The 22296-nt window shown below is 36.9% G+C and overlaps 1 protein-coding gene across 5 annotated transcripts in view; it reads left to right on the forward strand.

Annotated features, from left to right (window-relative positions):
* RGS7 (regulator of G protein signaling 7) overlaps positions 1–22296 on the forward strand; it is a 136473-nt gene that overhangs the window by 45176 nt on the left and 69001 nt on the right. For 4 of the 5 annotated variants that reach the window (XM_026082400.1, XM_026082402.1, XM_026082403.1 and 1 more), the window contains exon 3: positions 20644–20750. The exons of the other annotated variant lie outside the window; for it this stretch is intronic. In XM_026082400.1, coding sequence (XP_025938185.1) covers positions 20644–20750 — 107 coding nt within the window. The remainder of the gene's footprint in view (positions 1–20643; positions 20751–22296) is intronic. 5 annotated transcript variants of the gene reach the window in all.

Below are 22296 nucleotides of genomic sequence, written 5' to 3' on the forward strand. Positions count from 1 at the left end.
CAAAGAGATCACTAATTGCTTCCAGTTTAATATAACTTTACACACAGTGTCATATGTATGCTTTCTAAAGATAAAATGGGAATCCCTTGAGACATGAGTGTGATATTGTACTTCTCAGTTGTCAGGTACAAAAAACTTACATATCTATTTTTATTAGTGTCTGAAAGATTGCCATTCTATGTTTATCTGATATGAAAGCTTGACTCTGTATTTGTCAAACCAGAACTGCAGTAATGGGGTAGATTGTCATTCAGATTATCTGATTCTTGAAAAAATTTGGAATAGAAGAATGCTTAAATGAAATGGAGAATATGGTTCCCTGTGTTGATATGCAATTAAAATCAAACACACAGATTACTGATATATGTAACCAGAACACCATGGTATTTTAATTTGAGCTGTGTTATATCCTCTCAGGTGGCATGGGTGGAAAAAACTATTCACAATGACAAAAATGACTTTAGGTGTGTCTGTACTGGTCCAAGGATTGGGCAGTCCAAAGTCTGTTATCTGGAGCTGGCTGGATGCAAATCTGAAAAATGACGACCACCCTGAACACAGCCTTTAGGGTAGCACTCAGAACTGTCAGAAAGCAATGAACCTGATGGATGGATTCATATGACAAAACTTCTGAGAATATTCTATTTTGTAAAGCATTTTTAAGTTTCTGACTTTTCATTCCAGTTCTAGACAAGACAATCTAGAATTTCTTCTGGAAAGATCCTAAATTTCAGTGAGCTGTTGTCACTGTAATTTGGGTTTCCAGTATCTTCTGTCTACCTTTCACCAATGTGTCAGGGTTTTACTATTGCTGTTTTTTAAAACTTGACCTCAGGGCCCTGTTAGAAAGCTCTTGTGAACCTGTACAACTTGATGATGCAGAAATAAATATGCTTATGTTTTCACTGAAAGTTTTCATCTTCATCTAGTTCTGATATCAGCAGCATATGTGTAAGAGCAATATAGCATAGAGCTTGGTTCACAAATTTTAGGAGATCATTCCACTATGTCCAGAAAAATTTAGGGACTGCTTCTGTACCCCTCGTCTGCAGGTGTTATTCTAGGAGCAAGAACTACTCAAATGAGCAAGGTTTGCAAATTGYGATCCAAAGGGTAAATAGACAGTGCTAAATTCAACTTGTCCGTTAGTAAATGAAAGAACTAGTAAGAAGGAAGTGGTACTACAGTGCATTAGAAAACATTACTCTTTTGGAGTGCAATTTTTTTGTTCATTTTTCATAGGGAGTACACCCCCTATACCCTTTAAGTGAGAAAGAATGCTACTTTATGGACAGTGGGAGAACAAAAAGCAGAAGAAAGCCTGGCAGTAACATTGGCTTTCATTATGTTAATAAGTGTGAAGTTATTATTCCAGCTATTGCTGGAAACAGCAATTTGAAGTAAAAAATAGTTACAAGTGTAAATTGACAGTAAAAAAAAATGGCTGCATATTTTTCACAAATGGGAAAACATTTTCTGTGGAAGATTTGAAAGATTTCTACTTGCTGCAGTGAATCTCCATCTAGAAAATAAATTAGAGATAATGGGTGGATTCTGCTAAGTTATACGAGATTTGAAATTATTTCAGTGGCGCAGAGTAGAGTTTGTGGCCAGAATAGCCATGCTCAATTTATAGTTGCTGTTATATTGTTTGTTTTTCAATATGTACTTTAAAAAAATATTTGTTTTTCAGTCTCCAACTTTTCTGCAAAATTTTAAGGAACAGAAATTATCTAAGTTATTTTTAATGTGGAAGTTTAGTTCAGACATAAAAATAAGCATGACCTCAACCCAAACTGAAGCAGTTAACTGAGTTTACAGAGTTTTATGGGCTTGTGGTTTGGCACTTGGACATTTGTTTGCTGAATTGACCATTGACTTACAGGGTAAGTGCTGACTCTTCACTGATGGTGCCAATTACTCTTAATGTGGAAGATCTACTGGCACGATGTTTTTCTTTTTTAAAATGATAAGAGAATGAAGTCCTTTTAATCATTACCAAAAAAAAAAAAAAAGGAAAGTGAGCTGAGTTTAAGCTGTCAGCTGAAATTTCCGAGAGACCAGTTAGGTGCTTGGTTCTTGCACTGACTCCTTTGATGCTTTTAGCAAGCCACTTGATCTCTCTGTTCCTTAGCATCCCAACATGCTAAAGATGAATAATGCTGTTGCGTCTTTAAAGGGAGAAACCCGTGGCAATTTTCTTTTTAGTGAAGAATGATCAAGTATCTTCCTAGGGAAATGTGTTATTTACAAAACATGCTTTTCATCCTTAACTCTGCCCATGAAGAATTTCTTTCTAGGTAGTTCAGAAACAGCCTTTACGAACAGATAATATGTAAACCATCATCACCTTTCTCCTTTACTTTTACTTTACTTCAGAGCRTTGTATATTTGATTTACTGGTATCTGCAAAGCCTGTTGAAATTATTTGACTGAAGGCACTTGGTTATCCTAGCAGAGCCATAGCACTGCAKCCAGCTCCAGAAGGAGCACCTTCGTCTACCTCATTTTGGTGGTGTCTGTTGAAGGAGTCTACTAGTGCTCTTGGATACTAGGAATTACACTCAAAGCCTTACTCATCCTAGGCCTAAACTCTCTAGTTCAGAAAATGCAGTCTGGGTGGTAGCAAAAAGTTACCGTGTTATGGGAAATTTTAAAGAAAGCCACTAAATAGTAGAAACGTACAAATATGAACYGAGATTAATTCAGTTGAAAACACTGCTGTGTTTTCTCTAAAATATGCCTTTTCTTGGATGGATATATGAATATATATGATTAAATCAGACATTTTAAGTTACAAAACAAGACTGTTCCTTGAAGTAGGCGTGTTCCCATGATTTTTCAATTTCAGTTCTTTTCATTAGTTTTCTTTTCACTTGACCGATGGAGCTAACTTGTAATGAGATGCCCACTAGCAGCTATGTAGACTGTGGTCACTGATCCAGTGCAATAAAAAGGGAGAATTCATTAGCACAACTTGTATTTGTGTTTCTCCCACTTTTCCCTCCTCCATTTTGAAATAAAATTTCTCTCCAGCAGCTGCTCTATTAATAGTGACCTTGATAATATACTGTGCTTACTGAAGTGGCATAAAGAATTAGAGGAAACATATTAATTTTTTTTTCTTTTTTATTTGATGGAAGTGCATTGTGAAAATTTGGTTAGCTCTAGGTTGTTTCTGCCCCTTATCCCCATGCAGATGCAGTAAAGTAGCAGCAAAGTGCAGGAGGCAGACTATGCATTCTGGACCATAACATTTGGGAGACAAATCAGGCGGCTGCAAGCTGATAGCCGGTGAAGTGGAGGTCCTTATTCCACAATTTGTTAAAGGAAAAAATTAGCCTGTTATGAAAAGGAGGAAAGAAAGGAATGGAAAGGTCATGCTTATGCTTGTAGTCTTTGCATTAGTCAAAACTTGCTGCAATAAAGCAAGACTAGAATGCATCCCACTTATCAGTGGGATCAGTGAAACAAAACTGATAATAAATGTAATTTATACTGGCTGCACATGCATCAGGAGCCTCATATTAGGAACCCAGAAACTCCAAGAGACTTGCTTTTTTCATATGTCTAACTGAAACTTGGCCACATTTTGTTCAATGAGATGGATACTGAGATTAGTTAAACCTGATGAACCTTGGCCAAGTCTAATGTAAGCAACCTTTCTTCTGCTGGGTGAATTTGATCTGAGCTTGTAAGGTCCTGTAACGTTTAAAAGAAATAAAGACTTTAATCTCAGATGAACAGGAAGAAAGTAAAACTCTCATACTGTTTGGCAATAGAAAATGTCTAAATTTACAGACACTCCTTTAGTACCAATGGTATTGATGTTATGACAGTCAACCAAAATAAAAATGTGTGGGTTGCTTTTCCTTTAGGTGTGTGTAGCATGGGTAGCTTTTATCTGTGTGTGGTAATGAGTGTGCTTCTAGCCATTGCTGGGGATTGAGGGCTGAAACGGTAAGTGCTCCCATGTAGAGGTTATTTTATTTGCCCAAAGCCTGGTGGACTTTAGATTCTGATTATGCTTTGGAAAGGGTGAACGAAGGTGTATTGCCTGTAACTTAACTGCAACAAGATGAATCAGCTTTAATGGGTTCTGTTTCTGCTTCCATGTCTTTCCACTGGCATTTTAATTTTTTCCAGCTTGGTGTAATTTGTTACCCTGGGTAGACTGTATGTGTTACAAGCATCTCCCCACAGTACCCAGCACAGCAGGAGTGGCCTGGTGTGCGCTTCCTCTCTTCCCGTGTGTGGGTATTGTTTGAGCAGCCTCATTACCGTGTATTGGCTCTTGAAGCTGATTAAAATGTCCCTAGCTTGACCAGCTCATTTTCTCACTTATAGCTAGGTGGTTGGCTACATCAGTGCTCATCTCCAGTTTCTTTGCAAGGAACAGTCATTCCTTCTGATAATATGATATGTTTTAGTTTTTTCATGTGGCTGCTGGTTAAAAATGAACAGGTTTTTGAACTCAAAATGAAGAAATAGGCTTCGTGACTGGTAGAGATGCATAGAGTTTGTGTTATCATTACTATCAAGCACATAGATCAAACTGTCGCAACCTGTTACATCAAACTAAGTGTGTCTAAATAAAATTCCTCCTCTCTTGTTACCCTAAGGTGACATAATTTTACAAGACACTCTATAGAATAGTTAATGTTTTCTCATCCTAGCAATCAATACAGTGTATTGTACAATCTCCTAAACGCTGAAAATCCCTTTAGGAATAAAAGAAAAAAAATAAAAGACATTACCATAAGATTTTTATCTATGTAATAGGTTACATAAACCAGTTACAAAATACGTCTACTCTAGATACATAATCCTATTTATGAATAAAGTAATTTTATAAACTCTTAAATTACTTATGAAGTATTAATAATTGAATTATATCTATTTAGATTATAAAGGAATGTCCATATTGGAGTAATAGGTAGAGATTGCAAGTATGGAATTTGACTCTAGCATAATGTGCTGTGTAACAATAACAATATTACTCCTATCAGTACAACAAAATATGTGTTCTGTAACATTATTTCTGTAACCAACCCATTTTTTCTTGTCTATAGCATACTAATGCAAAATAGATTCATTTTGATTCTAATTAGGAAAATCTTACAACTCTTCAAATCATTTAAAATTATGATTTGAACATAGCTTATAAATATTCATATCCATTTCCTAAATAAAGCAGAACTCTGTTCATGTTTGCTTACTTTTAGTTACCTTCAACTGAGTTCTTTAATTTCATTCTTCCTAATCCTACCCCTATTCTATGGTGATATTGTCAAAGTTATCTGTTTTAATTAGAATTTTTCATACCTTTAGCATTAAAGGCTCCAAATTCTACTCAGAATTGCATTCAGTGGTAAATGTARTACCTTCACAGGACAGCCATTCCTTCCGCCTCTGTTTTAGTCATTAAAGGTGAAGTTCAAACCCCACAGGAGGCCCAAGGTTTTGTCATTGACTGTAAATGAGCCCAGTTAACTAGATTCCTTTTAAAACAGCATTAGGTGTAACATGTCCTTTAATCTGTATCTCATGCTAAAATCCAAAGGTTAATTTAGCCAAAATGAATGATACTCGGTCAGTATTTTAAAATTTGAAACAAACAAACCAGTGAACTACATTTTCGTTGGAACTCAGTAGACAATAAGAACGTTATGAAAGATGAAATGTTGTTCACTTGTTTGCTTTTTATTTAGCACCCAGTGCAACAAAAAAATATGTTGTGTAGTAAACTGTGTGAATAAAGGACTTTATTCAACATGATTTATTTCTTCCTGAAGACAACTTTCACTGAAGTCTTTGAGAGCTTTGTTAGGTGAAAAGTAAGAAAGAATAGTGAGTAGAATACAGAGTACTGATTAGAAAAATAAGTCTAAAGAAGCCTACTCAAATAAAAAGTTCATGCTAAAACCATTACCCAGATCCAGATTACAGAAGCTGAAAATTCAGTTAGCATTAAATTCAACTGATTACATTGGAAAGAACTTCCGGTGCTCTGTTATACCAATAGGAGGTATGTATTTCACCATTTCTGTTACACAACAAATTAGACTATAATAAGTCTAAATTAAATGTTTAAAATCTTTACCCATCAAGTTATCTCCGAAGTACACAGCTTTGTCATAAAASTATATATTAGATGAACTATTCAAAAGTGATGTTGGGTTAGCCCAAAAGCTTTACAAAGTTTAGAAAACTTTATCGTCAGTTTTTACAATCAACTAATAGATCAGGCCATTTTTGTTACTTAGCTGTCACTGAAAATGTACCACATTGGTCTACTAATGAAACTGTTGTTCCTGAACTGGATTATCTCCTTCTAGTTTGTTGTAACAATATCTTTTTCCTTGATGTCAGCACGCAGAAGCAAAGGATACGGTGACCGCTGTCTCAGCGTGGAGTGAGACAAATATATCACTAGCCAATATTAGCTTCCTACTGATGTATCAGATTTTCAGAATAACTGGCTTTGGATAACAAATCCTGCTGACTTGGAAATACTATTCGTTTGCCATCTCGTCTGCTTACCTGGTAACTCTCCATGCCAGTAGCTGCAGCTTCTTGCTTACCCAGCATAGTCAGAGACTATTATGCTACTGTCACTGTTAATATTAATAAAAGGACAAAAGTAATACTGAAGAATCATATATATAAGGTATATCCTTTTAGGGAAAACTCTGACACTCTGATAATTTTTAAAAATAAAGCTCATTAGTTCATTATATGAATTAAATTACTAATAAAAGATTTAATCTTGTTTTTACTAAAGCCTCTAAGAATTTTTGTGCTTTTTTTCCTCTTTGTCAGTTTCTTCTGAAACTTTGGGATCGTACCAAGTTTTGGAGGCTTAAGAGGAAGAACATGCAGTAGTTCTGATTTCATACCAGCATATTTAATTAAAAGCAGTTAAATAATTGTTTAGAGACTTCATTAACTTTCTGCTCCCTTGTTTCCCAGAGAACTATGTTATATAGTAATGGAAGGCACACGTAGGTGGAAGTGAGATTATAAATCTGGACAATTTAATTGAATAAAAGCAGTTGAAATCTATTCATCTAGCCAACGGCTCTTTCAGCTATTTATAGTCAAGTAAACAAAAATGTTTTGATATTTATGTCTTGTATGTAGTATTTGATGACTGAAATGTTAATGTACGGCCCTTTCTTGTTTTTGTTAACAACTGTCTGTAAGATGGTTTTCAGTTTTCACACAGCCCGTACAGAGAAATACTGCTGTCCACACATTGACAGAGGGACACACTGAGGGTTCAAGACTAAGTGAACTGCTAGGTGCAGCAGTGTACCAGGTACAGGACATTGTTTGCCATTTCACCTTGGACAGATTAATACTTGAGTCTCTGTATTTTTCAACTAACCCTTCCCTCTCTCTCTCTTCCTCTTCTCTTCCAATTTTTTTCTCCATCATTCATTCCCTAGTTTTACTCTACAGAGAATCCTTTGGTTCTGGTCTACTTATGGCTGGTTATTGGATCTAAGTGTAGCAATTCTGTCAGGTGCAGAAGAGGTAAGAAACCTGTTTGGCAGTGCGAAAAAAAGCTACCAGCTTGCTCCCAAGCTATGGTGTACCTGAGCAATATGACACAAATCAGTTCCTCCTTTTCTCCATTCACATATTCTCACTCTTATGTTTCTCCTTTCCTCTGATTTCACTGGTTGTGTTTGCTCACTTAGCCTAATTTTACAGATAGGAAAACAGACAAACTGAAGCTAAAAAATAAGCAGGAGTTTCACTGCTTGTGTGGCAGGCTGGGTGACAAGAGCCATGTCCACTGTGGTTTTGTAGTTGCAAGACTTTATTCTGCTTGGGAGTATGTAAACTTGGGTCTACAAAACATAAAATAACCAGTGACACCAGAATCTGATTAAGTTTAGTGGACCTCCAATTAATTAACAACTAAATTAATTACAATTAGTTAATATCAAATAAACAAAAAGATCCCATTTATCTCAGACTGGGCATACAGAAATTATAAATGGTAATTTACAATTGCTTTTGGAAATTTGTTTCTTAATTGCTGTCTACTTAAATATAACACATGCATTAGATAAAGGGGAAAACTCAACATTTTTAATAGCTTTTAAGCTTATTAGGAAACTTATGAAGAACTGTAAATGTGAAATATTTACATTTTGGAATTCTGGAATTATTAACATCTTCAAATGTAATCACTGCCATTACAAAAACAAAGCAAAAATCTAATAAATAAACAACTGCTATATCATAGTAACCTTGGGTTTAAAAAAATTTAAGTTTTCTGATTAAGGTCTTTCAGAGAAATAATAAGTAGTTGATTTTTTATTTATAATATAAATGAAAGCTGCTATTTCTTGAGATAGCTTCATATGTTTGTCACCTAACTTGAGGATATTTTCAAGTAGGCTGCTTTGAAAAAATTAAGTATGGGGATTTATAGTTCCACAGTTAAACCTGACATGAATTTTTAGTAATAGTGGCTGCCACCATAACTGCATAATAAAATTAAACATATAGATATAACTATTTAAAGAGTTTCAACTGTAAAATTCTAAGGGTTTAAAGTTCATGTTAATGAACTTTGTGAAATATGTTCCTTGAGCTATCTGAAACAGATGAAAACTTACTCTTCCAGAAAATAGATCAAAGGTAATTCACAATAGCTTTTACCATAGTAATGATGAGTGGCTGAGAATAAAATAGAAGTGAAAGGTCTATTTATGTTCCTGCATGCTACATTTAGACAATATTCTGCCATGCTGAAATTATCTCCATGAAGACAAATTAGCAGATAAATATATTGTGACTTCAATTCTAACATTAAAAGATATTCCCCACGCCAAAAGCCTTTGCAAATACTAGAGGTTGCAAATAATAGGAAATTTTTTAAAAATCAGCAAGCCAAGAATCTTCTGTACAGCAAGAAAAAACATAGCTAATAATGCAAATTAATTTATGTGCAATGCACACTCCAAAACACTAGAAATTAAATGGATTTTATACAACAAAGTCAATATGAACAGGACAGGCAGTACTGCAGTCAGACCGTCTGGACCTGTAAGCTGTTTCTCACAGTGATCAGTCACAAAAACTTAGGAAGGGGCTCTGACAGCAGGCCCAGGGTAGTAGCAGTCCCTCGGCGCACCTTCCCCTCTGCTGCCCCCCTGGATCTTAGGGAGCTCCCTGACCTGGACTGGTGCCTACAGTTTTTGTTTAGTAGTTCTTGAATGACCTTTCTTCCATTGCCTTTACAACACCCAATAACAATACATTCCACAGTTTAATCAGGTATTGTAGGTGTATTTTTTATTTGTTTTGAAGTGTCTGCCTGATAATTTCATTGGTTGACTCCGAGTTCTTGGGTTGTGAGAAGCAGTTATCCCATCACTGTCTCTTGGCTAGTCATGATTTTATAGACTGGTATAATAGCTGTCCTCCATCATCCACTTTCTGATTTGCAACAGCACTTGTTGTATGGAAGCCTTCCTATGTCTTTTATCATCCTTATTCCCCTTCTGCTGCCTTTTCCAGCTTTAATGTGAAATGAATATGTGAAATGAAATCACCAGAACTCTGCTCAGAATTGATGATGTGGGTGAGGTATGCAGTATAATAATGTCATCTGCTAGTTTGTTTTCTATTTCTTTGCTAATAATTCATTATGTTCTGTTTGAAGTTTGAGCAGACATTTTCACAGAATCGTCTACGGTGGCGCTTCATTGAGCAACAGTAGCTAACATATAGCTCCTTACAGGGCATGTAAACTTGGGGAGGGAGTGTTCATGTCTGAATTGCTTAGCGTTTATCAACATTCAGTTCCATCCACTGTTGTATTGTCCAGTTAGTCAGTTTTGAGAGATCCTTCTACATATCTTCACAACTCTTCATTTTTTAATTACCTCAGTAAGGTTGTGCTTTTAGCAAATTCTGTTGTATCATCAGCCACATTCTTCTGTAGATATTTTAGGAGGATATTGAACAGTGCAGGATCTACCAAATATAGCTACAGGAGTACAGTGGTTGCCTYCCTCCTATGTGATAACTGATCATCTATGCCTAACCTTTGTTCCTATCTTCCTGCCTATTGCTCGTTCCATGACTTTCTATCGCAGGTCAGCTTACTTCCTTTAAAACCTTTGGGGGAATTGTGCCGAGAGTCCTTTGGAAATCCAAGTTAATACATCAACCAGATCATTTTCATGATCTTGTATGTTCATTAACTCCACAAAGGAACAGTTGTAGAGTTATGAGACATTGCATCCACCAATAAAAGCTGTTCTGAGTCATTCTTGTTCCGTGACATTTATCTATATTTTTACTCATTCTACCCTTTATTTTTGTTCCTATCATATTGTCTGTATGGACATCATTCTTATTCATCTTTTTTTCTCATCTTTTTTTCCAGAGATCTTTTTAAAACTTGTAATCACATTTGCCACCTTTTTTTTCCTTTAGTGCTGAGGCTAATTTAAGTGATAAATTACACACTACTGCTAACAGTTCAGCAATTTAATATTTGACTTCCCTTATTACACAGAGTGACCATTATGTTGACCCAGCTATGTGGTATTGTTCATTTTATCAATTTACTTTAAATGCTTTTATATTTTTTTGCTGTTGTTGTCAGCAGTGGTATCTCTTCCTTCTACATTTAGATTCTGCCACTAGAGAAGAAATAGGTCACTTGCTGAGATCTCTTCTTTTTTTTTTTTTCATTGTGCAAAAAAAGYCCTTATGGAAGGGCTTTTTTGAAGCTATTTTGGCTAGTTAATATCTGTCAAAAAGCTAACAGTTTTTCCATATTTTTACTAGTAAAGAGTTTATCTTGCTGAACTATCAGTTCTCTACAATTATCTGTGTAAATCCTCTACAACAGGGAAAACTGAGCACTGGGAGTGGAGTTATTCAACAACAGGAATATGTGATTCAGATTTTAAAAATGGCATAAAATGGAATCTTGCAGCATCTTTAAAGTTTACTCTCTCTAATCCTTCATTTTGATGTGGACAGTGAAATGTATTTTACTTCATTTACTCTCTAAAAGTGATTCTGTTTCAACAACTGCTCTGTTTTTTTATATATACTCATCACAAATAAAGCTGTGTAATTGGGAATGACATACCTGTGTTATTTTTTGGAAAGTTACCTCCACAGCTTGTTGTTGTTGTTGTTGCCTTACCTGAGCTTTGATGGTATTTTTCTATGATGTGTGCCTGAATGACACCATTTTAGGCTTTTGACTCTTTCTGGACTTTAAATGCACAGCATTTTTCCAATTGAAAGAAATACATTATTTTCACCTTTTTATGCTCACGGTTTGCCAGAGGTATGAAAATTGTTATAAAGAAGATTATATTCTTCTTTACTGTATAGAGTGCAGGGAAAGAGGCAGTTATTATTCCAGCTGCTGCTGCATTTTCTTTGTACTATCTAAACTGCTTGGTCACAAGTGGGTGTTTTGTGATTATGATAGCAATGTATGACAATGATACAAAATTAATGGTTGATGTAGTAGTAATTGATATCAAAACAGACTCAGAGACTAAAAAAGTCTCATGATTCATCTTAACCAGCAGTACTCATAGCAAGATTTTATTGCTAGCTATTGCTTGCCCTCACCCAACTTAAAAAACTCCACATTAGCTGACATTCCTGTGATTCAACAATATTATTTTCTGTAGTTCCTTCAGGAACAAATATTTTTTGTATTGAAAAAGTCTGCCCCACTCTTGCCATTGCACTGTATTGCTGGTCACAAATCTAAGCGGTGCATAGACTGCACTGCTTATTCACATGCCCTAGATCTGCCAAGCCTTGAACACGATCTTCCCCCCACCCCATGCCAACACATACCTGGCTGTGGTAGTACCTGTTTGTCATATATGTGAAGTGCATTGCTGTAACTATTTCCATGCCTGTGATTTTCAAACACAGCTGACTGAGAGGGGAACTGGAGATGTGGCCAGCAATGCCTGGCCATGACTGTCCCCAAGCAAGGGAGAAGCTGTGACACGGTGCTGCAGCCAGGAAAGTTTTCTGTCGTTCAGGACTCCATGTCTGAAGGGACCATGGTGTAAAATATTTTTCCTGGCTGACACCTGCTAGTGCAGCTTCTTAGGTGTCATGAACCGTGGAGAACGTATTGCATGGCTCCATGCCATATGTTTGCAGCGAAATGACACGATCACACGTCTACAGACCTGGCCCCTGGGGGAGACAAAAGTTGGGAGAGCTGGTGTCCTAACAGAAAGTGACAAGCAGTATGCAACAGAATCTGATACAATAGCATAAGAGTTCTACAACTGAGCAGAAGTGGTCTATGTCCAGTATTTTGAGTCTTCTGTGGATGCTTGAAATTGTGGAACAAGATTTTATCTGAGAAAATTTTCGAGAATATTTTTATTTTGTGATAATGATTTTCTTTGTAAATATTTCTGCTTTTGTCTGTGCCAGGTTTGCTCCAAAGTGTATTCACGTGAATGTAAATAGTAGCACAGCGTTTCATACTGAAGGGAGGATGAGTGAAGTGTCAGCAAATACCTTATGAAAAGAAGAAGTTCAGACTGTCATTTGGGTAAACAAGACATACAGTTTTGGATTTTCTGTGTTTTGCCCCTGAAACAGCACAGAAGTGAAAACTCAAACTAAGAAATTGTAGAATCAGAGGAAGTGCCAGTGGGAAAAACAGGAAGCCCATACTTCAGTGGACTCTGGATTTCATCCTTATATCATTTCAATTTAAAGTGACAGGAGTTACCAAGAATTAAAGAAACAAAAAAGTCTGTGATGCCTGTTAACAAACAAGATTGAAAATAGAAATATTCAAGGATAGTAATACTGAAATTAGAAGAAATGTTTTATAAATCTTCACTTGTGCTGGTGTGTACAGAGCTAAATTCTCTCATTGGAAGGCCTGATTACTGGTGTGATATAGGTAGACACTTTAAAAACTTGAGGAGAGGTGAAGGGAGAACTGAATGTGAATTTGAACACATTCAGGCTGCTTTTCATCGCTGTGTGCTCAATGAAGTGGTTATGCAGTGGCTAAATTGTGTTGTGTCCTGTTTTCCCTAGTAGTTAAGTCTACCTAATGCTTGCAGCTTAGATGAATTTTTTCCACTCTGTGGAGCTGCTGGTTTTAAGTATGCCAAACAAACATGCCAAATACATCTCTTAGATGTGAATTTAAGAAGATTTTTATGTATAGCACTGCTCAATTCTAATACCTCACTACCCATTTGTCTGCCTCTTGACGCGTCAAATTGCAACAGCCTTTTTTCTCTTGTCACCGTGAAAACTATGGTTGCTCCTCTCAACCCATTACAATTTGAGGTCTCAGGGGGCATTTCTTCAAAATACAATTTTATTAAGAAAAGAAAAGTCAAGTTTTAATAGGAGGTAACACCAGTTATTATGTGAATCAGCTTAAATCCAGTGGGAAATAATCACATGAAAATTTAATGGACAATATTAATGAAGTTTTTGAGAGAAAACTGTCTGTGTACTGCTGACAGTGATAGGTGACTTCCATTTCAAGGACTATCATCTTTTTTCTATTTTATGATAACTCTTTCCTTTCTTTCCTTTTTTTTTTTCCCTGAGAGTGAAGGAAGGTGTTTTGCTTTTTTTTTTCCTTCAAGAAATTGTAGTTCAGCTCCTCCCTTCTTTCAGTCTTCCACAGTGGCATGACTTTTGTTGACCTAGTATGGATAAAATCATTCCAGGGTTATGTATAATGCAAGGCTGATAGTGCACCCCTGGTTCACTATACCTTTTTGGACATTTCTGTGAACAAAGTAGTCATCATTTCAGGTATGTACATCATTGTTTCTAGACCTGGGATAGGTATGTAAGTGGCACCCTACATTATAGATGAGCTCAGAATATAAGAGTGCACATTACCGCTCCTTGTGCAGGGCTGGATTCATGGCACATCTCTGCTAGGTTCCCCCCTTAAATGCTGAGCAATGTTCCTACTGATGACTGTCTCTTTGGGCTGCTGATGGCGTCAGCAGCCACTGTCTAGCACAATGCATGAGAAAAATCCTGTCTATTTTCGTAAGCTGCTTTGGTGATAGGTAGCTTGGTTTTTGATGGGTATCTTAGAATCAGACATGATTTTCTTTTTTTGGTAAATGTGCCTTTGGGTAAATAGTGCCTTTTCTTTCACTGAATTTTTTTCCCTACCTGAAATGACTCTCGCTGGGTGCTGCTCCCTTTGCAAATTCCATCCCTTAGATGGGTCAAAACAGAGCAGTTTATAGCGAAGTAGGCGTTTAACAACTTTTCTGTTTTATTTTCCGCTCTTTAAATGCCACAGTCAGGCCCAGAGCCTGCCTCTCCTACACACTGTGTGAGCGTGAGAAGCAGGTTGTATTTTATTGCTTTAACATAAAGTTAATCCTTTGCAGCTTGTGTTCAGACTGGCAATGAAATGACAGCAGGAGTGAGGTGAGAGTAAGTGATGATGTCTTGGCATTCGACACTTAAAATGAATGTGTGCCTGTGAAGTTCTGAGTCATTGATTTCCTTTCCAGGCAGCAGTGTGGTAGAGCAATGCACTTCAGTACTATGATGGATTTTAGATTAGCCAAATACCCCAGAACAGCAAACACTTTATTGTTTGATGGAAAGAGAGGCTTTTGTTTGCTTGACATTGTAGCATCAAGTGTATGAAAAACTTGCTAGTTTGGGGTTTTCATTGTCACCTACATCATACAATGATCTTCAAGGCACAAAATGCCCCAGACCATGTTCCTTGTTTCTCCAGGGCTGAAATTCACAGAGGAACATTTAGAGAGAGTCTGGGAAATGCCGTTCTGAAGTGGAGCTGAAGTGGAAAACACCATATTTTCTCTTTAGTCCCTCAGAGATTATCACAAGCCACTTCAGATGTGGTGACGGTGCTATAAATGGTATGATACTATAGAGTAAAGTGTTTTATGGACTTCAGAGAAAACATAAATATGACAACTATCTCACCTGAAGCCCTTACATGCTGAGAAAAACTAGAATCCACACTAACCCCTGAAAACATGTCCTTTAAGGGTTTTCAGAGCAGAGAAACATGTTTATTCCAAAGAAAACCAAGGAACAATTCCTCCTCTTTAGTCCTCTCCTATGTATGTTATCATAAGAAACAACTTGTTCCACTGATACTACCATACCCTGCAATTTAAAATGAACAAATAATCATCAATTCATACAATAGCTATTACAGTAAGGAGAAAAATCCCATTTATGCAATGGGGTTAAAACTGCACTAGGTTTAAAAAGAAAATAAAATGCAAGCTCGACAACCAGGATATATTTTTCGTTCTTCAGATTTCATCAGGTTTGCGTTGTCCCAAAGCGTAGAAGATTTCTGACATTGTTGTATAACAAAGTATATTAAAAGTGGCTAGCATTTAATCCATCAAGATCACTCTCCTTATAATGGCATAGCAGATGGCAGGGCAATATTACTTCTCAGAGAAATGATTGCTAATCAATCTATTTATGTGTTATTCACTTCATCCACTCAGCTAAATAAAGTTCAACAGCAGAATGAACCATGAAATTTTAAGCTTTCTCTGAGGTTTAGCCCAGCAATTGTGTATGCATTAAGAATCAAAGCTACACCAACAGCGACCATTTGAATTCACATCAAGATAATACATATCCCGTTAAAATGAAGCAGGTTTATGAAGATGTATTTCTATCTTTCACATATGGCTTTTTTTTTCTATTATCTGCTATAACTTGCAACTCCTCCAGTGCACTGTCCTTTTTTAAGTATGAAAGGTTAAAACAGAGCTTTGGGTGATTTTTGTTTCTTGACTACGCCTCTCTACTTCTCAGCACTACCACTGCTACAAAGTATGCCTGGAACCTTGGTTCAAATGATTGATATCTTCAAAACAAGCAGTCAAGAACAGAGGAAGCTGAATCTACTCTGTTCTACCTGTTAAACCTCAGTGAACTTTGTCTCCATCAGATATTTGTGTGATGTCTCTGACTGCAGCATTTATTCATAGTATAGCAGTTGACTGCGATTTGAATTATGCCTTTTCAACGAGGCTATTTGGGTGTAGCTGAGAATGTAGATTATATTGCATATTCTAACATACAGTGACTGATGATTTGGAAATCATACAGTTGTATGCATTTCACATTTCTGTGTGTGTCTGTGTGCACTTACCATCTAAAGAAACAATATTTTATTGCTTTTATTTTTGAAATTTGTATTCCAAATATATATAAACATTTCTCTTTTTACCTGGGAACTTTTATATTTAAAAGTATTCTTCAAGGCTTCTTTTTCTTTTCCAATGCACTTCATAGAAGTTTTTGATGTTCCTAATCCCTGTCTGCCATTCTTTGAGATGGATGGTGTTTCTTTAAGTGTTTGTCCCCTAACTCCACATGCAGGAATAGGTGGGGAATACAGAATCTGTCTGAACTGAACTTCCTAGACCTTTAGGTGTGTAGGTCTAGTCTTCTCCTGGCTGTGCTTTCCTATTCAAGCTCATGGTTTTTCTCCCTAAATCCTACTGTCTTACTTCAGCTGGGCTTCTTAGAGTATTCCTTTTTCAGACTGATTAGCAAACTGAGATGCATATCAAAGTGTTGCCTTTGTTGTGTCTGTGATACACTGGTGTACTTCTTGTTTGGAGATTAGAAAACTTCTGGGAGCTGAGTTTTCTTTCTGTGCAGTTCTACTGCTGGTGTGTGGAGAACAGTGACATTAGTCTTTTACCAGTCTATGAGATGTCTATGAGAACAACTGCCCAGTTGTTCTCCTATTTGAGGGGTATTTGATTTATAGGTTATTCAACCTCTGTGCAAAAACAGAGTATTGAAGATGCTTTGGTTATGCGGTTGCCCTATTGACAGAGGAGACTGATGGAGAGGATTTTAGACTTTCAAGTGGAATGACTCTGTTAATCTCTTTATTCTTACAGCTTGAACTTTTTTCTTTTTTTTTAAATAAGGCAGATACTACTCGCATTCTCAGAGTTAGTTCTGAGCTACAGTGGATCTTAGATTGTTATTAAAAAGGATTATTATTGCACTTACATATAATGCAATGCTGGAATAAGGTGCTGGATTAGTAGCACTAAAAAATGAAAAGTAATTGTTTATTAACTGAAGCAAAAAACAAGAGATGTGATCAGTTTATATGTCCCTCTTCACTTATAAGGGCTGTGTATAGGGACAAAGAGGTACCTTAACATTGATTTGGCGTAGCTTTATCCTAGCTGAATGAGATGCCTGAGGTGAGAGTAAAACCGCCTCARATCTCCATACATAGCTGAAGGAGAGAGAGAGAGAGGCTTCTGCTGAAAATGATTCAGAGCTAAACTGAGCTTAATTGCCTTCTGGAGGAGGCCAGCTCTCTTTCTTCATTTTCGCTGTAGAGAATCAGTAGTGACCATACACTTAGTTACCATCATTGGGTGCTTACTGGAAAATGGGACAAATACAGGCCTTTGACATCTTTCCTCGTGCTCCTCCTATAAGCAACACTCCTAGGATTATAAACTGCTCTGGCRGGACATTTTAAATAATTTCTTCTGCAACTGTGTCCATCCCTGTTTTCTGCTCTTCATTTCTGCTTCACCCACCTCAAACTACAGAGTAATAATATCATTCAGGCTGGAAGGGACCTCAGGAGGTCTGTAGTCCAACCTGCTGCTCTAAGAAGGGTCAGCTCTGAGGTCAGACCAGAGTGCTCAGAGCTTTACTGGATCTTGAAAACCTCCAAGGATGGAGACTGCATAACCTCTCTGTGAAATGTTTTCCCCTGCTTGACTATTCTCWTGGCGAAAAATCTTTTCCCTATGTCAAGTCAGAACCTCCTGTCTTTTAGTATATGACCATTGTCTCTTGTTTTACTGCCATGCACTTCCATAAGGAGCATGGCTCCATTGTTTGATAATCTCCTTGTAGCATGCTGCTGTTAGGTCCCCCTGAAGACATCTCTACTCCAGGCTGATCAAGTCCAGCTCCCCCAGCCTCTCCTTACAGGGCTGGTGCTCCAGCCCTTACCACCTTGGCGGCCCTCCCCTGAGCTCCCTCCATGCCTACATGCCTTGTACTGGGAGGCCTAAAATTGGACCTGGTATCCCACATGCGGTCTAATGATTTCTGCGTAAAGAGGAATAATGTGAACTCCTTGTCCTCTTGAAAAGTATTACAATTCAGAGTTCAGGAAGAGCATGAATCAGATCTGGAGCCTATTTAGTTTCTTCTAAATCTGAACAGAATGCTCTCTAATCTGCATCAGAGTTGTGGAAGTAATACGCTCTGGCCTTTCCTGGCAAGCCCTATCATCCTTATCTTAGAAATCCTTTCTCTAAAAAATATCAGCACATTTCTTCCTTTTTTTTGCTCTTGTTCTTTAAAGATACATAATACCTGCAAAAAGAATGTTATAAACGTTAACAATAAGTCACAGTGTGAAGAAGAAAGAAAAGCTTTACAAAATTAAAAGGTAGGCAACAAAACAAATTAAACAAACTTTGACAACTGAATTGCTACAGAATTTATTGCCTCAAGATGTCTGTTCCAAGAGATAATAGAATTTAGTGGCTTAAAAGATATAAATAACAAAAATATATGGAATTACATTAACTGGGATAAAATTCAGAAATGGATTTGCACACATCCCAAGCATCAGGACAGAAGCAACTAACTTCCTTCTGTTTGAAAGTTTTTTTTGTAGGCTGGCGCTTTGGAAAAGGTTTCTTAGCAGGATTGTTGCGTTTTGTAGCAGATCGTAGAGTTCACTGACAAAAAGAGCATGCTGGGTTTGCTTGGATGATGGCTCTGCCCAGAGGGGCTGGAACTAGTTTGCAAAACAAAGAAAGCACAAGGATATGTGAGAGGACAAGGTATGAAATAAACCCTGGTAAGGTTATGTGCTCTCAATGAAGTACTGTCCAAATCCCCCTTTTTGCTCCTTCTGCACACTTACTAGCTTCAGGATAGCTTAAAAATGACCCACTCCTCCTCCTGTATTACATATACCAATGAATGTGTCTAGGTGAGCAAACAGGTGAAAGAGGGAATACTCTGGAATACTGATGAAATACAGGTGAATAAATGTGTCTGTATTTCATTCTCATATCCAAAATAATAATGCGTGAAGCATAAATGAATCCCAGTTTCATCACCGTTTAGCAATGATATAGCAGGACTAGCATTTATTTCTGCATGACAGTGCTGTGACTGAAGTCTCCTCAGTTGCCACTGTGATGTTTGAGAGAGGCAGGATAAGGCGGATCTGTGCTGAAACATTTATGATTGCCATTGCTAAGAGTCAAATTACAGGCAACAGAAACAAATTAGGTCTTTTTAAAGGATGAATTTGAATGTGTGTGTGGTGATGGTGATGGTCATGAAGAATTGCTATTTTGCTTTTTTTTTTTTTTTGAAATGTAAAACTGTAACATTTTCTGTAGTGAAAATATTCATACTTACAGAGTCTGCATACTTATTGGATTCGTACTGAATCCATATTTTAGATTGGAGATCCCCCTTTTTCAGGTAGGTCTCACTGCTTCTGTCTTTTTCTTCTTTGTCTTTTTCTTCCTTCCCCTTCCCAGCTTCTCCTTACTCCCTAGACTTCTTATATGGCCTTTTTGTTGTGCTGTTTCCTTTTCTCATCCCTGGTGTTGTCTTGCAGCAGTACTGTCCTCCTGTCCAGCACCACCTTCTGTCACCAGTGGCTTTGTGGTGGGGCCCAAACAAAGTGGCTCAGAAAACCTTGTGCTCCTCTCAAAAAAATTAAATTTTAAATTAGGATGCCTCACTGGTTGTGGACTTATGTTAGTAGATTGTGCTAGGAAATATTTAAAGTAACAAGAGAAATTGCTATGCAGCTATTTTAACAGTATAAACCAGAGTTCTTACAAGATTGGTAAAGGAATCTGGTAAAGAATGAAACACAGTAGGACTTGAATACTGCAGCAGGAGCATGACTAACTAATGCTGCTCTCTTCCTACAACATTGTGTTCTTGTGGGCCAAATCAAGTAACTACAAAGACAATATTGAATAAGAAACTTCAGGGACTGATACTGGACAGTGGTTCACTGAAAATACAAGAACGCATATAATCCTGACTGTTGCATATTATGGTTTTGTACACTAAAGTGAATTAAAGTTATTCTTCATTATATTCCAGTAATGATACTTCTAAGGAAATCTCTATCCTTTACTGTAGTTCTGATAAAGTTCATGAGGAAGATATCATGTAGTTGGAATCTCCTGTTCTAATGTCATGTAATCTGAAACTGTTCTGAAGAGAAAAAGCAGGCTGCACAGTCTGGGTAAGAATGATAACAGTTTTGTCAGCTTCAAAGCAAGTGAGTGAATGTCATGGGAGCCACCTGCTAATGCTAATAAAGCAGTGGAACTGCAGCTACAAATGGGAATTCTAATAGCCATTTGTTAAGGAGAGTACTTTTTTTTGATGCCGTCATTATGTTATACAGAAAAAGACGGGGCTTTCGTGATGCCAGGACCTTGTTTTGGAGCCAAGTGGTTATCTGCAGGAGATGGGATGAATCCAAACAAGAAAACTAAGTTGCTACAAATAAATCTTTTAACCTTCTGAATTTCCCTTGCTTTTCTTTTGTTCTTCTGACAGTGGAAGCTCTACATTTGGGAACATTGATGGCAGCACATGGCTATTTCTTTCCAATCTCAGACCATGTTCTAACACTAAAGGATGATGGAACCTTTTATCGGTTCCAGGTAAGTGTTCTACATGTGTTCCTGAGTTGCACAAATGAGGGCTTGTATTAAAGGCCTCATATGAAGGTTCATAGCAAATTATACAATACTTTCTGTCTTATGTAACCTAGTAGATGGTGACAATTCCTCTTAAATTAGAAAAATGATAGAAGGATTTTATTCAGAAATTAAGTCAATAAATTGTGTTAAGAAAAGAGTGGCCATTCTGATCCTTGAAAATGTAATTGGTAAGCATAGTAATGCTAAGTGAGGAAGTATCTCTCGTGAAATAAATTACTCTAATATTTTTGAAGTTTAATAGAGGAAATGAAATTACGTTACTGACTCTGATTACCAACATAATCTTAATTTGGAAAAGGGCAGGTATCTGTTAGAAAAGTAGTGTAATACATATTCTTTCCTGTAAGAGGACTTCCTTATAGGTAACAGAGTAGTACTGAAGTAGTGTGTGTTCTTCAAACAAGTGCAAACACATTTCTGTGTCACATTGTATATGACAAAGATATGCAGGTGCTTCAGAAGAAGCCAAAAAGAACATTCATTGATATAAGCATATAAATATATGTATGTATTTTATTCAGGCTCCTACTTAGTTGTATTTCATTGTATTAGATTTCAAACTAAGGGCTTRGGAGGGTAGAATGCTATTCTAACAATGAATAGCAAGCTAGAAGTTTGCAGAGCAACACTTCTTCTGACTTGTAACCAGTATTTGTTTATGTATTCTAGAGTAGGAATTAATTTGCTTTGTTTCCCATGTGCCACCATCAATAGCGGTGGTTGTATTCTGTGTTGCAATTAAGCAGCAGTGGTGGCAGGTATCAGCAACAGATGCTTGAAGATCTTTGCTAGATATTTGCTGCTTTGAAATCATGATATGATGAGCATCACTATGAAATTGATTATAAAAGTACTGTAGTTTGGGAAGCCTGCTCTCTTATTGCCCACTGCATTACATTGTCTCAGAAAAATAATCTATGGTAGGACAAAATCTATTATCCTCAAGATATTTAAGTCTAAATCTTGTCTTTAAAATTATTTAAATAAGAAACCATAGAAAATAAAATAGACCTGAGATCACCATCTTTCAAATGCAGAAAAAAACCTGTGATATACTGGAGAGCAATCATTGTCTCAAGCATTATATGAGGTTAATTGCTGTAGAATACTTTTATCAATATTATGATTTGAGTTCTACTCTATAGACCCATGTAAGGGAAAAGAAAGGGTCCTAGTATTTGATCTAAAACTTAAAATGTTAGTGTGAATATAGCTAAATATCTACAGTGCAGTCTAGCAACTAACAGTGGCTGCATGCATTTCAGTATCACTATTATATTTTCATATGTAGATCCTTGGTGGATCATACAGTGTAAAAAACCTGCCCTTCAGCAGACAGTAAGTTACACAAGTGTATGGGTCATACAAAGGGAAGTCATCCCAGACTTCCTCCCCCACATCCAAAGCCACTGTTGATCCAGTAGAGGGGGTTTGAAGGCAAAGGTTTCCCTCCCAGGGCGCTGCCTCCTCCTCAGTATTCAGCCCA

This window comes from Apteryx rowi, unplaced genomic scaffold (genome assembly GCF_003343035.1).
Source record: "Apteryx rowi isolate R43461 unplaced genomic scaffold, aptRow1 scaffold_576, whole genome shotgun sequence".
NCBI lineage: Eukaryota > Metazoa > Chordata > Aves > Apterygiformes > Apterygidae > Apteryx > Apteryx rowi.